Consider the following 13,903-nt stretch of genomic DNA (forward strand, 5'->3'; position numbering starts at 1 on the left):
TTACCATCAGAGAGGGGCAATACAGGGGTTAGGGATTAAGAGATACTGTTATGTATAAAATAAGCTACAAGGATTTATCGTACATCATGGAGACTAGCCAATATTTTATAATAACTGTAAATGGAGTATAGCCTTTAAAAACTGAATCACAAGTATATATTATATACTTATAACTTATATAATATACAATTATACTTCAATGAAAAATGTAGATTTGTTTTATATATATATTACTACTGCACTGATGTATCTAGTCTGTTATAAAATCCATGTGTAGACATCTTAAAGATACAATTGAAAAAATGATGCTTCTCATATTTTTTCTCACACCTGCCATGGAGTCTCTACCCATCTAAGGTGTTAGCTAAGGACAAAAATGTATCTGGTTCACACTGAAATTATAGTTCCTCATTGTGGAAAAATTGGAAAGCAAAGTGAAGTGGGAAATGGGCAATTAAAATCCTCTGCATTAAAATGGATAACCAAGAAAGACGTACTTTATGGCACAGGGAAGTCTGTTACGCGGCAGCCTGGATGGGAGGGGAGTTTGGGGGAGAATGGATGCATGTGTGTGTGGCTGAGTCCCTGTGCTGTCCACCCGAAACCTCACAGCTTTGTTAATCAGCTATGTGCTTAGTTGCTCAGTCGTGCCTGACTTTGCGACCCCATGGACTGTAGCCCGCCGGACTCCTCTGTCCATGGAATTCTCCAGGCCAGAATACCGGAATGGGTTGCCATTTCCTTCTTTAGAGGATCTTCTCAACCCAGGGATCTAACCTATATTTCCTGTGTCTCCTGCATTGCAGGCAGATTCTTTTACCCAGTGAGCCTTCGGGGAAGCTTAATCAGCTATACTTCAGTTCTATGCAGCTGCACCTCACGTTCACTGCAGGCCACATCTGAGGCTCTGTCTTCCTGTCTGTATGTCCATTGACTGTGGGTGGGCCTCTTCATCGTCAGAGTTTCAGGGGAGGTGAGAGGCAGGAGGAAGAAGCATGGACTTCAGGATCAGGTCGCTGGGTTTAAAGCCAGCTCCGCCACGTCCCAGCTGTGTGACTCTGGGCACACAAACTAACACCTTCACCTTCCTTGTCTCATCTGCAGAATGCCAACGATACTGATTGTATTCGTTAGCTGCTGCTGCGTCACACCACACCCCCAAATGCAATGACTTAAAACAGGCAGTGTTCGGGGACTTCCCTACTGGTCCAGGGGTTAAGACTGCCTTCCAATGCAGAGGACACTGGTTCAATCCCTGGTTAGGAAACTGAGATCCCACATGCGGTGCAGCAGTGAAGCCCACACACCAACACTAGAGAGAAGCCTGCACACGGTAACCAAGATCCTGCATGCTGCAGCTAAGACTTGATGCAGCCAAGTAGATAAAGCACACGTGAAAAACAACAACAAAAGGGCTGGATTCTCACAGTTTCCGTGGCCGGGAACCTGCTTAGTGAGGTGCCACTGCCTCGCCATCGCGGTGTTGGCCAGGGCTGCGGTCTCATCTGAAGGCTGAGGGTAGGTCTGCCCTCAGGCTCACTTACATGGCGCTGGCAGGCCTCATTCCTTGTGGGCCACGTTCCCTGTTGGCTGTTGCCTGGAGACTTCCCTCAGTTCCACGTCCGTGTGTTTCTTCATAAGGCAGCTCAAATCCTGGCAGCCGCCTCCCTCAGAGCGAGCAAGGAGGGGCCGGAGAGCAGGAGCTTGACCGAGGCCGGGGCTTTGTAATCTCCTCACACAAGTGACATCCCGTCACTTCTTGCCATACTCTGTTTTGTTTAGAAGCAACTTGCTAGGCTCAGCCCTCAGTCAAGGGGAAGGGGATAGCACAAGGATGTAGATACCAGGAGGTAGGGTCAGGAGGGGCCACCCCTGCTGGCAGCCAACTCAGCTGAAATAGTCTTGGAGGTTGTTGGGGGCGTTAAAGGAGGTAACACCTGTTACACTTGGGGCCCTGCAAGTTGCCCTGTAATTGACAGGGTTGTAACTGGTGTCTTCGTAACTGGTGTATTTGTTCATTTGTCATTCTTTCTGCTTGTCAGCGCCTGGGCATCAGGGAAGGGTGGGACCAAGGACAGGGCCTGAGACCCCAGGACAGCCTGTCATTCCACAGAACCCATGATGGGGCTGGCTCATGCCAGAATCAGCCAGGGGCTTGCGGGCTTGGCGGTTCACCACCTGGAGGGCTGAGACCGCTTCTTCTGGGAGGCTGGGTCCAGTCCTAGAGGAACCTTGGTGTCAGGGCCCAGGAAGGCCTCTTAGCACCTGGCTGGAAGGGGAGTGGGGCCACATCTGTGGTTGGTGCGGGGGGTCCTCAGTGCCTCCAGCTGGAGAAGGAAGTGATTGACCCACTTGTGCTGTGTGACCCCAGGCAAGTTTCCCTCCCTCTCTGGGCCTCCCCCTCTGACCTGCCTGCCTCACCTCGGCCCTGTGACTGTTTGGGGTGAAGAGGGCTCACAGAGGGGCAGGCAGCCGGCGAGGTGGTTGTTAGCCCTCCCCTCCTGCCCCCCCACCCCCCACCCTGGGCTGGTCCTAGGAGGGGCCTGCCCAGGTCTCACGGCCACCCCCACCCCTCCCCTGTCACCACAGGTGTTCTCCATCGTGGTGTTCGGCTCCATCGTGAACGAGGGCTACCTCAACAGCCCCTCAGAAAGCGAGGAGTTCTGCATCTACAACCGCAACCCCAACGCCTGCGGCTACGGAGTGACCGTGGGCGTGCTTGCCTTCCTCACCTGCCTGCTCTACCTGGCCCTGGACGTGTACTTCCCCCAGATAAGCAGCGTCAAGGACCGGAAGAAGGCTGTCCTGTCCGACATCGGTGTCTCGGGTGAGCCCCACCCCAGTGGGTACTGTGCCTGCCTCCCCCCGCCAGCAGCACAGAGTCTGCAGGGGGCTCTCCTGACCGTGATCCTGCTCAGCCTCACACACACCTGGGAGGTGGCTGCCACCCTTCTGCCTGTTTTCCAGATGGGGAAACCGAGTTGCAGGCTGTTGCAAAGGGACAGACTTGGGGTCACAAGGCTGGCAGCAGGGTCATGTAGGACCAGGGCGGGGCCCGAGACCCCAAGACAGCCCACAGCTCACGGCAGAGTAGGAACACAATGTCTGGAGGGGGTTCCTCTGCTTTCACTGGCCTCCTCTGGCCCCCCTCCCTGGTGGAGCCCCGTGAGAACTAAGCTGGGCGATGGCCAAAGGCCCTGCACACAGTAGGTGCCTTGGGAGGGTCAAGACTTGGGGCTGGGGAGCTGCCCTTGCCCTTCATAAGTGACTTTGGCAGAGGTGCCCTGGCCTCTGTCCCAGTGAGTTTGAGAGACTGATTTGAGGAGGCTTGGGCTTGGTGTCCCTGGCCTGGGGCACTCAGGTCTCCGTCTGGGGCCCCTCCAGCCGCTTCCAGGACTCTCAGGATGTGCCTGGTCTGCAGGTAATGAGGCTTGGGGCCCCTTCGACTTGAAGGTACAGATATGCCGCGAGTAGTTCTCAAACTGTGCTCCACGGAGCCCCAGGGCTCCCCTGCAGTGCCTCTGGGAGGGGCTGGGCTCTAGGTGCCAGCCCTTGGGCATGCACGCTCTTCATCCGGAGCAGCTCTGGGGCTCTCTAGGTAGACTGTAGGCATACAGAGAAGAACTTGTCCCCACAAGGCTCCCACCCTAAAAACTCCCAGACCTGGGCTCTCAAAGGAACCCTCAGGCATCTCAAGGCTCTGTGGGACTGCAAACAGACGTGTCCCCTCGTCCTCCCCGGTCCCGTTCTCTGGGAGGCTGCAGCCAGGTGGTGGGGGGGGTCAGGTGGCCGCCCCTCACAGAAGAGGTGCAGGCCTCAGGCTGGACCACTGGTCAGTCAGGGATGGAGCCGGGAAGCCTGTGCTGGCTGAGCTTAGAGCAGCACGGCCGAGGCTCACTGACTTTTCTTGTCTCTCCCCATCCCTCCCTCTCTCACTGCCCGCCCCTCCCTGACTCTGCTCCCGGCCTGGCTGCCTCCTTCCCCCGGGTCTCTCTCCTGCTCTGGGTCTGGCCGGCCTCTCTGTTCTCCCCTGTGCTTTCCCGTGCTCCCCGCACTCTGACCCCCCCCACCTCCTCTCCCTCTGTGGGTGGGGAGCGTGGGAGACTCGCCCTTGAACCTCCCCGGTTCCTTGGTTTTTTTTCTCTGTCTCCTCCTCCCCACCCGCCCTCTCCGCCCACGTGGGCTGCCTGGCCCCACACCCACCCCAGCCTTCTGGGCCTTCCTCTGGTTCGTGGGCTTCTGCTTCCTGGCCAACCAATGGCAGGTCTCTGAGCCCAAGGACAATCCGCTGAACGAGGGGACGGACGCGGCCCGGGCCGCCATCGCCTTCTCTTTCTTCTCCATCTTCACGTGGGTGAGTACACCGTCCAGCCAGGCCACACCCGCCCGCCCCAGCCGAGCTCCCGGGCGGGTGGCCTTTGAGCACAGCCAGGGTCTCTGTTCTGCTTCCGGCCTCAATGCACACGGCGGGGCTGCTCCCTGAGGAGGTAGACCGCTGCCCTTTGCCAGCCAGGACGGTCGGGGCTGATAGCAGACCCTGGCTCCGGTGCAGGGCACCCTTCCTGTGGGAACAGCTTCCCCTCCTAACCACTCTGGTCATTGAGTGGTAGTTATTTACTGTTCCCTTTTACAGACGAGAAGGCTGAGGCCTAGATGGAAAGATAAGGCTTTGAGGTTCAAGGCTGAGAAGGAGCAGAGGCTGAGAGTCAGGAGACCTGGGTTGAATCTTGGGGCTTCTCCTGATTTTCTGGGCCTCTGCCTTCCTGTCTGTAAAACGGGGAGATTGGGTTTGCAGTGGGCTGTATCACAAATATAGGAGCCCATCTGGCAGGCAGAATGAGAGAAGGCCTGAGTGGAGCCGGCGGCAGGTGTACAGCATCCTGAAAGGGCACCCTCTACCCGGCCCCTGTTCTGAGCAGGACTGGGGACCCACAGAGGCCAGGGCTTCTGATTTTCCCAGGGAGGCCAGGAATCTGAACTTCTATGTGGATTCTGATCTTTTTGTGTTAAAAATACATATATATTTGACCTCCACATATGTATGTAGGTCAAAAAAAGCATGTCTCTGGGCGCCCCTGGCCAGAGGTCACCCCGTTTGTGGATTTTGGATCTGGTGGTCTCGCGCGCCAGTCGGCATGGCAGCGTGACTGACCCCTCCTTCCCACTGGTTCCCTGTCCTCCCAACATATTTTTTCTTCTCCCGTCTCCCTCCTGCAGATATCTAGGGTCATATGGGCTTCCTTCCCCCTTCCCAAGGGTTCTCCCTTCCCCTCCCACAACCCCCTCCCTTGCAGGCCTTCGAGCTGTCCTCGGCCTTCTGCAAGAAGCCCCCCGGGGCTGTATATAGGCACCAGCACCGGCCAATCCTGTGAGACTGCTGCAGCCAGCCTTCCCTGTTTCCCCTTTTCCCCTGGGGCGGGGCTTGCAGAGGAGGAGTGCGTGATTGGTCACCGGGACTTCCAGGGGCGGAGTCTGAATGGCTGATGGACAGGTGCCGACTGGGCCCCCTGAAGCCAACCTCCCTGATGGCGCCTCTGCCTGCCCACTCTTCTTCCCCGCCGGCCTCACCCCTGCTCTCTCCTGGCAGAGCCTGACTGCAGCCTTGGCCGTGCGGAGATTCAAGGACCTTACCTTCCAGGAGGAATACAACACGCTGTTTCCCGCCTCGGCACAGCCGTAGGCCTGCACAGCTTCCAGAAGCAGGAAGCCCTAAGTATATGCCCAGTGGCAAGGTTGAAGGGCAGCCCACTGCCTGGACCAGCCAAGATGCCAGGGCGTGCAGGGTAGCGGAAGGCTGGCTAGAGGGGCCAGTTAAGGCTCACCACTTCCTCATCACCTCCTTTGTTGATTCTTCACGTGTCTGTTCATTCAGTAAACATTTATTGAGCAACTGTTCTGTGCCTAGTGATGAATCAGAGGTGGTTCCTGGCCCCAGGAGCCCACAGGCTGGGGATGGGAAGACAGACAAACCGAAATCTCTCTCAAACTCACTGCCACAGGTTGGAGGTGGCTCCATAAGGGCTGAGAGCCCCTCTCACAGCTGCAATATGAAGGCCAATTTTACAGCCCCCATGGAGGCTGGCTGCCAAGAGGGGCCTGGCCCAGCACAGCAGAGGACTCCTGGTCTGACTCTGCTCTCGTGTGCTGCGGGACCCTGGGCAGAACCATGCCCCACTCCGTGCCTCAGTCTACCTCCCTGGACTGAGGAGTGATAATGAGCCAACCTCTCAGGGCTGTTGTGCAGATGAAACGAAGGTTGGCACAGGGCTTGGCACAGAGATGCTCAATAAATGTCACTTCTTTTGTTCATTCATTCATTCTCTCCAAGGAGTCAGGGACACCTTCATAACTTCTCCTTTGGAAGTGATTCCTGTGTGGTGAATCCCTGATCTTCCAAAGGACCTTGGCCTCCAGTCCGGCACAGGTTCCCTCCTTGGGGCCCTCAGCTGCCCTGGAACACAGACTGGCCCCCAGGACAAAGCCCGGCGCAGTGGAGATGCCACAGAGAGTGCGCCTGCTCTGAAGAAGCAGAGCCAGGTGGACCACTAGGTCCCTGGGCTCTGAACGGAACTCCCAGCCTCACCTCTGCACCCAGGCCCAGCAGGGGCCCACACTCCCTCCATGGTTCCTGTCTGTGGCTCTTTGAACTGGATGGCTCAGAGAGTCCTTAACTCAGCTGAGGTGAAGGAGTGACTGCAGAGATAGCACTAGCTGCCTGTAGCCAGAGTCCTGCCCTGGAAGGGTCTGCGAAGGTCATCAGCTCCAGACCTCTGCCTTCATGCAGGACAGCAGTAGAGTCAGGGAGCTCGGGAGGACCATGTCTGCAGAAGTTCCTCTCAGGGACTCATTCATCGTTCCCTTTGTGCTCTTGTGGACTCGCTGATGGCTCAAGGGTGCTGAACACGTGGGTAGAGCCACGTGGGTGCTTTCCACCTCCCTTCCCCAGGCTCCTGCATCTGAGCACCCTGTAGCCAGGACCTCATACCAGCATCATAGAAAATACAAAAGGGCCACTCCTGATTCCTCAGCCCACCTCCTTGAGGCCTGGTCTGCCTTTTCCAGGCCCCTGGCACTTTGCCTCTGCCTCTCATCTGTTGGCCCTCTCAGGTTCCTGGTTGACTTAGGGCCTTGTCAACTGGCTGATCCAAAGGAAGGAGATGGGGAGGGCCCTGGCCTAGGGAGGGGCAGGACCCCTATGTTCAGATCTGGGTTCTGGCACTGACTCTGCCATGAGGACCCCTTTTCTAGGCCTCAGTCTTCCTGGCCCCCAAAGAGAATTATGTAGAACATAAGCATTTTCCCATCACAGGCAGATGACCTGGGTTGGGAAGACCTCTGGAGAAGGCTTTCAGTGTAAACCTGTAAACACTATCTTTTCATGACAGGTTTAATTTATTCCCTAGCTTGGTATGATCAGTTTCATTGTCCTTAATAATAATGTAATTGCTTTTACTTAAAAAGCGTTTCCCACCTATGTGTATATGCTGTAGATAAGTCTTTCCCAACTGAGTTCTATGTAAAAAGGGCTTCAGTGGTTAGATAAGTGGTTGCTTGCTTGGGGATCCCAGCATACATGAAATAATCAAAGCTCTGATGACTCCTATGGTCCTCTGTTTAACTCAGTTTCCCAAACTTATTTGATTAAGCATTTCAGTTAGAATTAGGTTCAGCAGCAAATGACAGAAATCACAAATGACAGTGGTCTGAAAAAGTCAGTCTGGGAAGACAGTCCAGGGCTGGCATAAGTGACTCCAGAAGTCTTTAGTGACTGAGGCCTCTTCCATCCCTACAGTTTGCCTCATGGACCTCATGGTCCATTATGGCAGCTACAGTGCCAGCTCTCATGTCTGCATTCCAGGCATCAAGTCAAAGGGTGAGACAGGGAACTTGGGGCCGACGCATTGGCTAGAGCTTAGTGATAAGGCTATGCCTAGCTGCAAGAGGGACAGGATAACTTTTAGGAGAGGCCAACATTTCTCTGTCCCACCAAGAAATTTTTTTCTCCATCCCATCTAACATCCTAAGAACACGGTTGGAGAAGGATATTATGGGGCTTAGGCCATTTTAACACTCCAGAGTGGAGACTCTAGAATTTTTTTTACCCTCACTAACCTTTGGCATTAGGGGTCATCAGGCAAGTGATCTCTGAAGTTCTTATTGGCTGGACAGTGTGGTTCTGGGCTGGCTTCTGAGGACAGCTTTCCTCCATTCCCCCTCAAGCGTGTTTTGAGGATATTTAACCCTCTACTGTCCATGTCCTGTGGACTAACCTCTACTAACCCAGTGCTCTTGTCTGTCTCTCCCCTAACCACCCCCTCCCGCCTGTCCTTGTCCCTGCCAACCCCCGTCCCCAGGCGGGCCAGGCTGTGCTGGCCTTCCAGAGGTACCAGATTGGCGCCGACTCGGCCCTCTTCTCCCAGGACTACATGGACCCCAGCCAGGACTCCAGCATGCCTTACGCCCCCTACGTGGAGCCCAGCACCGGGCCAGAGCCCACCAGCATGGGCGGCACCTACCAGCAGCCGGCCAGCGCCTTCGAGCCCGAGCCCCAGGGCTACCAGTCGCAGGGCTACTGAGCCACAGGGACCACCTGCCCCCCGCCTGCCCCTGAGCCACCCCAGCTGCCCCCTGCCCCCTCCCTCCACACCCAGCCCCCCTGCTCCCTCCCTGGCTGCCCTGCCCGGCACCTCCAGGTGGTCCCACTGAGGTCCAGGGCCGCTCGGGTGGGCGGGGGCAGTGAGGGGTTGGGGGTGTCCACGTGTGTGCAGGTGTGCAGCGCCCTGGGGGGTTGCGTTCGTTCCTTATGTCTGCAGGCCTTCATTGAGCACCTGCTGTATGTCAGGCCTGTGCTTGGCACGAGTGCTAGGGCAGATGGTCCCCAGAGACGAGGAAGAGGGGATGTGGAGGAGGCCCTGCTCTTAACCAGAGGAAGGAATGGAGAGAAGGTTCCACCGGGAGGATGCTGGGAAGGTTTGACTGCGGGGTGTGAGTACCCGCAGGGCGCTGGGGGCTGTCACCTGCTAGGAGTGACACCCCCGCCCTGCTCAGAGTGTTGGGCCGCCTCCATTTTATGGTTGAGGAAACTGAGGCCTGGCGAGGTCAGGGCACTCAGGCAGCCAGTGATAGAAGTGGGGCCACCATAGGCTACCCGACTGCAGAGCACCTTCTGTCCCCCAGGGTCCCCACCATCTCCCATCCCCGAGCCCGGGGCTCCGCTGCTCAGTGCTACAGTCCCTCTGGGAGGCCTTGGGGACCTCAGCCCGTGAGACACCCTGATTCTGCTGCAAGCCAGGGGCCTGCTCTGCCCCGACTGTTCCGCCCAGCGGGACAGCCCTGCCTCCAGGCCCCTCTCCCCACATCCCGCCGGCCTCTGCCCTGGCCGCCTTCCCGGGCGAGAGAGCCGAGTGGGCCGGCCTGGCTCCCATGTACCACTCCGAGCTGTGTGCATCCTCCCAGGAGCTCCAGCAGGCCTTCACGGCCTCCCGACGGAATGACTACTGTCCCTGCCTCTAGGAGTGGCGTGCTAAGTCCCTGCCTGGGGCTAGGTGGACAAGGAGGCCTGGAGAGGGAGTGCCCGGCCCAGGATCACAGTGAGTGAGTGGCAGAGCTGGGCTTGCTACCTGGGCTACTTGGTCCCAGCCACCCAGCAGGTGCCCCCTTCCCTGCCCCTGCGACCTCCCAGGAAACAGAACTGATCTGGGGCACTGTGTCATCTTTCCTTCATCCGGGGTCAGCTGGGGGCCGAGGGGCGGGGATGGCCAAGCCAAGGTCTTCCAGAAGGCCTGCCAAGTGACTGGGCTCCCTGTGGGAAGACAGGGCTCTAGACCCAGCTTGGCCTCCACCTGGAAGCTGCTGCCGTGGGACAGACTGTCCCCAAGATGAGTGGCAAGAGCCCCTCAGGCATGGAAGTCTGGGGGAGGCCACAGGTCAGGGGAGAGGGTGGCAGGTGTCCCCCGAGGCACGGGGGGTGTGAGGAGGGACTCTTGGACAATGCAGGCTCTCCACTGAGCCTTATAGGATGGGCAGACCTTGAAGCGGGGAGACTGTGGGGACGGTGTCCACCTGCCATTGCCTCGGGGAGTGGGGCAGCGGGATTGTGGGTTGGCACAGTGCTGGGTGTTCCCACCACCAGCCCCCACGAGAACCCTAAGAGGCAGGTCATAGCCACCCACTTGCCTGTTGACTCAGCAGTGATGGGGCATTTGTGGCGGGAACACAGAGGGTGGGGTGTCTGCCCTTGAGGAGCTGACTATCCTCAGAGATGAGCGTTAAACCGACCGCTGGACCCAGGGTCCCTTACAGGGGCCAGGCGCTGTGTGAGTACAGCTGTATGGATGCGGGTTCCCACGGAGGGGCCCGGAGGATGGGTAGGTGTTAGTGTGGCAGTGAGGGAAGGAGCGGGAATTTCCTTGGCAGAGAAGCAGCATCATTGCCCCCACTTAACAGAAGGAGAAACTGAGGCTCAGCGCGCGAGTGAGTTAGCAGTGGAGCATGGATCAGGTCTGATCAAGTCCTCCCAAGGGGCAGCGGTGACGGGAGAGGACCCCAGACAGCCGGATGACAGCTGCTTGTTGGGGACTTCAACTTTCCACGTCTGGGGAAGGGGCTCCCCCAGGTGGCCCAGGTTGGAACAGGCTGGGACTCTGGTATCCTCCAAGTTGAGCAGTGGGGCTGCACTAGACCAGAGGTTTGCAAAGCAGGTCAGGGTGCAGGTGGATGTGGTCTGTTTCTGGCAAAGAGAAGTTTGGTGTCCACACAGGATGCTATGAGAAGTCCTCCCCCTCGTCTCCTCCCTATCAAAAGCCTCCCTTGCTGGGGAGACCCCAGGGTGCTGCCTGTCTGTTCCCCTGGCACTGACCAGCTGCTGGTGATGCTGGGTGAGAGAGCAAGGTACTGCATATTTATTACAGCGTCTCCCTGCCACCCCAGAATGGGAAGGTTTACCAGACCCCCTGCCAGGAATGGGGGTGCTGAGTCATTTCACTCAGCATTCCCCACTAGTCCTGGGGTGCCGCCCAGGCAGGACCCCATCCGGGGTCAGGCTGTGCCCTGGTGGGTGAGAAAGAGAGGACCAGAGATGTGGAGCGCAGGATTTAATTGAGACCCAGGGCTCCTGACTCCCCTTCTGAGTGGTCGGTGGGCAAGTCTTGCTGCTTCTGTTGGCTGGGGACAATCCCCTGGAGGCCTCAAGCCTGGAGCCAGTGCTCACAGGTCAGTGGCACCCCCTTTCCCTCCCTGCTGCCCCTCCTCTGCCTCCCCCCTGCTTCCAAGCCTTTCCTTGGAGAAGGGCACCCCTGCAGTCTGACCTTGCTGAGTTTGGACCCCCTCCTCCCATCGAGTACTAGAGAGGGCCAAGGAAAACTGAGTTCCACACGAGTTTAGAGCTTCGAGGACCCTTACAGGGGTGAAGTCTGGGCCAGGAAGACAGTGACTTGTCCATGGTTAAGCACAGAGCTAGAGGTTCCAGATCCAGGTCTCCAGCCTCTGATTGTGCAGTCACAGGTCATCTGCCTGGGTGTGGCTCCTGCCACACCTGGGGGTGTAACTGTTGGGGCCAGCTCAGAGGGTCCCAGCATCTGCTCCCCACTCCTGCCTTCCCAGGTGATTCTTGATCTTCAAAGTCTGTTGGGGATCTCAGGCTTCCCCCATGTAACCAAGACCACCCCCCCGTACTACCCCTCGGGAGCCCCCAGTCTTGGCCCAAGACCCCTTTGATTCTCTATGGAGCACAAAGGGGGAGCACCCCTCCCAACAAGAGTTTGTGGGAGGATGGACGTGTCCACCCATCTCCTGGCGCTGCCCCTCAATGTGACACTCCCCGTACCCAGGTGCCCACAGCCCTTGTCTGGGTGCCCCCGCCCTGCCCGCAGCGTTACTGCCTGTGTATAGTATAAATATATATATTTTCTATATATAAGATGTATAATATAAGGCTCCACAAATATATCTGTGTGTGTGTGCGTGTGCGCAGTGAATGGCAGTCCCCATCCTGGGCCCCCACTCTGGACTCCCCCACCACCTGGTTAAGTCTCTCACGAGTGAATCCAGTGGCCCCATGGCACCCTCCTCTATGACATCCGTCCATTTGTGGTGAACCAGTGAAGGTGGTGACTTCTGGTGACATAGTAATAAAGTGAAGACTCAAAACCCACCAGCGGACTGCAGAGCGTCACGGTGTTTCTTTGTTCTTCATGAGTGTGGTTTGGCATTTCCCTATCGCCTCTGTCTCCCCTGACCTGGAACATGCTTTATTGTTCATTATTGTTTAGTTAAAAAGTAAAATCATTACAGTTGAAGCCAGTACCCCCCAACTTGACTTGTGTACACGCACGCACACCCTATCGCCACTCTGTAGCCTGGTCCCTTCCAGAGGCAGCGAAGATTAGGAGCGTGACCTCATTCCTTCCAGACTGTTCCCATGTGCTTATGTACACACATGTTTGCAGGACACTGTTTTTAAAGTTAGCTTCCCTGAGTTGTTTTAATATTTAAACAGATCTGTAAAGTGCCAGACTCTGTACTGGCCTTAGGAATTCAACAGTGAACCAGGTAGACTGTCCCTGACCTCACAGAGGTGGCCTTCCAGCAGGGGAGATAGATGTTAAACCAACACGCAAGCAAAAATCTCAACTGCGTGAGTGCTGAGTGTCAGAGATGCAGTTTAGACCTGAGCCCCTCTGAGCAGATGACCCTTAACCTGAAGCAGACCCCTGGGACATGATGGGACTGGGCTCCAACCCTTTGGGTTTGGGTAGACCCTGAGCCTCACTGTAACAGCCTTTCCTTCAGTCTTCAAGAAGATTTATAAAAGAAGAGATGGTTGGATAGCATCACCGACTCAATGAACGTGAGTTTGAGGAAACTCTAGGAGATAGTGAAGGACAGGGAAGCCTGGTGGGCTACAGTCCATAGGGTCACAGAGAGTTGGACACGACTGAGCAGCTGAGCAACAGCAGTGCCCACACTGTTCGCCATTTGCACTTTCTGTCCTTGAATCTTTATTCAGGTGTTCCCTCCACTCTCCAGTGACCACGCACCACATATGTTACCTGTCCAAAGACTTCAAAAGTTGACAACGAAGGACTCAGATCTGCCATCTGGGGTGGGGGTGGGGGAGTGATTCAAAAGACAAAGTCTTGGGTCAAGAAGATGGGTCCCCAAAAGGGCTGAACGGGACATCCCAGTGGAGACTGCCAGCCTTCCAAGATGACCAGCCCTCCACACCGATGTGGGTTTTCAAAAAGTCATCATATGATGGCCATTCACTGGACTGGAGGGAAGTCTGTAAAAGCCTGAAAGGCTTGTCACAGAGTCAGGACAATTGGGGGAAATGCGAAAATGCTTTAAAAAAATATTACTAGTTTTGAGAATCAGGGCCACTATATAATTTTCAAAGACCAGTTCAAAATTAAATGCACAGCCTCTTTGAAAAGTAATAAAAGGGACTTCCCTGGTGGTCCAGTGGCTAAGACTGTGCACTCCCAATGCAGGGGGTCTGGGTTCAACCCCCAGTCAGGGAACTAGATCCCACATGCTGCAACTAAGACCTGGCACAGCCAAAAAAAAGCAACAAGAAACCAGTACAGTTAAAGGTGCTAAAATATAAAGATTTTTCCTTTCAAAATATTTTATTACTTATATGTAAGGGGTAATAGTGATACATGAGTAACACTATAAACCTAAAATTGCAAAGCAAATTTTCATTGTCATAAATTTATATAATACAATAACACCTTGTTAATATGATATCTGACTATTAAACTTTTTTGACTCACTTTTTTGCAAATTCATTTACCAAAACACATACTTTTGCCAGTATCATTTCAATTGAAATAATGGAAAGCTATGACAATCATTCCTGCCTAATTCAAGATCACAATTTTTTTATAACTTTTAATTTTGA

The 13,903-nt window shown here is 55.6% G+C and overlaps 1 protein-coding gene and 1 non-coding gene across 4 annotated transcripts in view; both read left to right on the forward strand.

The window, feature by feature from the left end:
* Positions 1–12,151, forward strand: part of SYNGR1 (synaptogyrin 1) — a 30,344-nt gene extending 18,193 nt beyond the window's left edge. The window contains exons 2-4 of one of the 3 annotated variants that reach the window (XM_005207334.5): positions 2,590–2,827; positions 4,209–4,354; positions 8,355–12,151. In XM_005207334.5, coding sequence (XP_005207391.1) covers positions 2,590–2,827; positions 4,209–4,354; positions 8,355–8,576 — 606 coding nt within the window. In that variant the 3' untranslated portion in view covers positions 8,577–12,151. Of the gene's footprint in view, positions 1–2,589; positions 2,828–4,208; positions 4,355–5,587; positions 5,891–8,354 lie in introns of those variants that run through there. The other 2 variants (XM_010805714.4, NM_001034623.1) reach the window with 2 other exon arrangements.
* Positions 12,152–13,447: 1,296 nt separating this feature from the next.
* Positions 13,448–13,520, forward strand: TRNAG-CCC (transfer RNA glycine (anticodon CCC)). The gene has a single exon. It is a non-coding gene; the product is annotated as a tRNA-Gly (tRNA).
* Positions 13,521–13,903: the final 383 nt, after the last annotated feature.

This window comes from Bos taurus, chromosome 5 (genome assembly GCF_002263795.3).
Source record: "Bos taurus isolate L1 Dominette 01449 registration number 42190680 breed Hereford chromosome 5, ARS-UCD2.0, whole genome shotgun sequence".
NCBI classification, from domain to species: Eukaryota; Metazoa; Chordata; class Mammalia; order Artiodactyla; family Bovidae; genus Bos; species Bos taurus.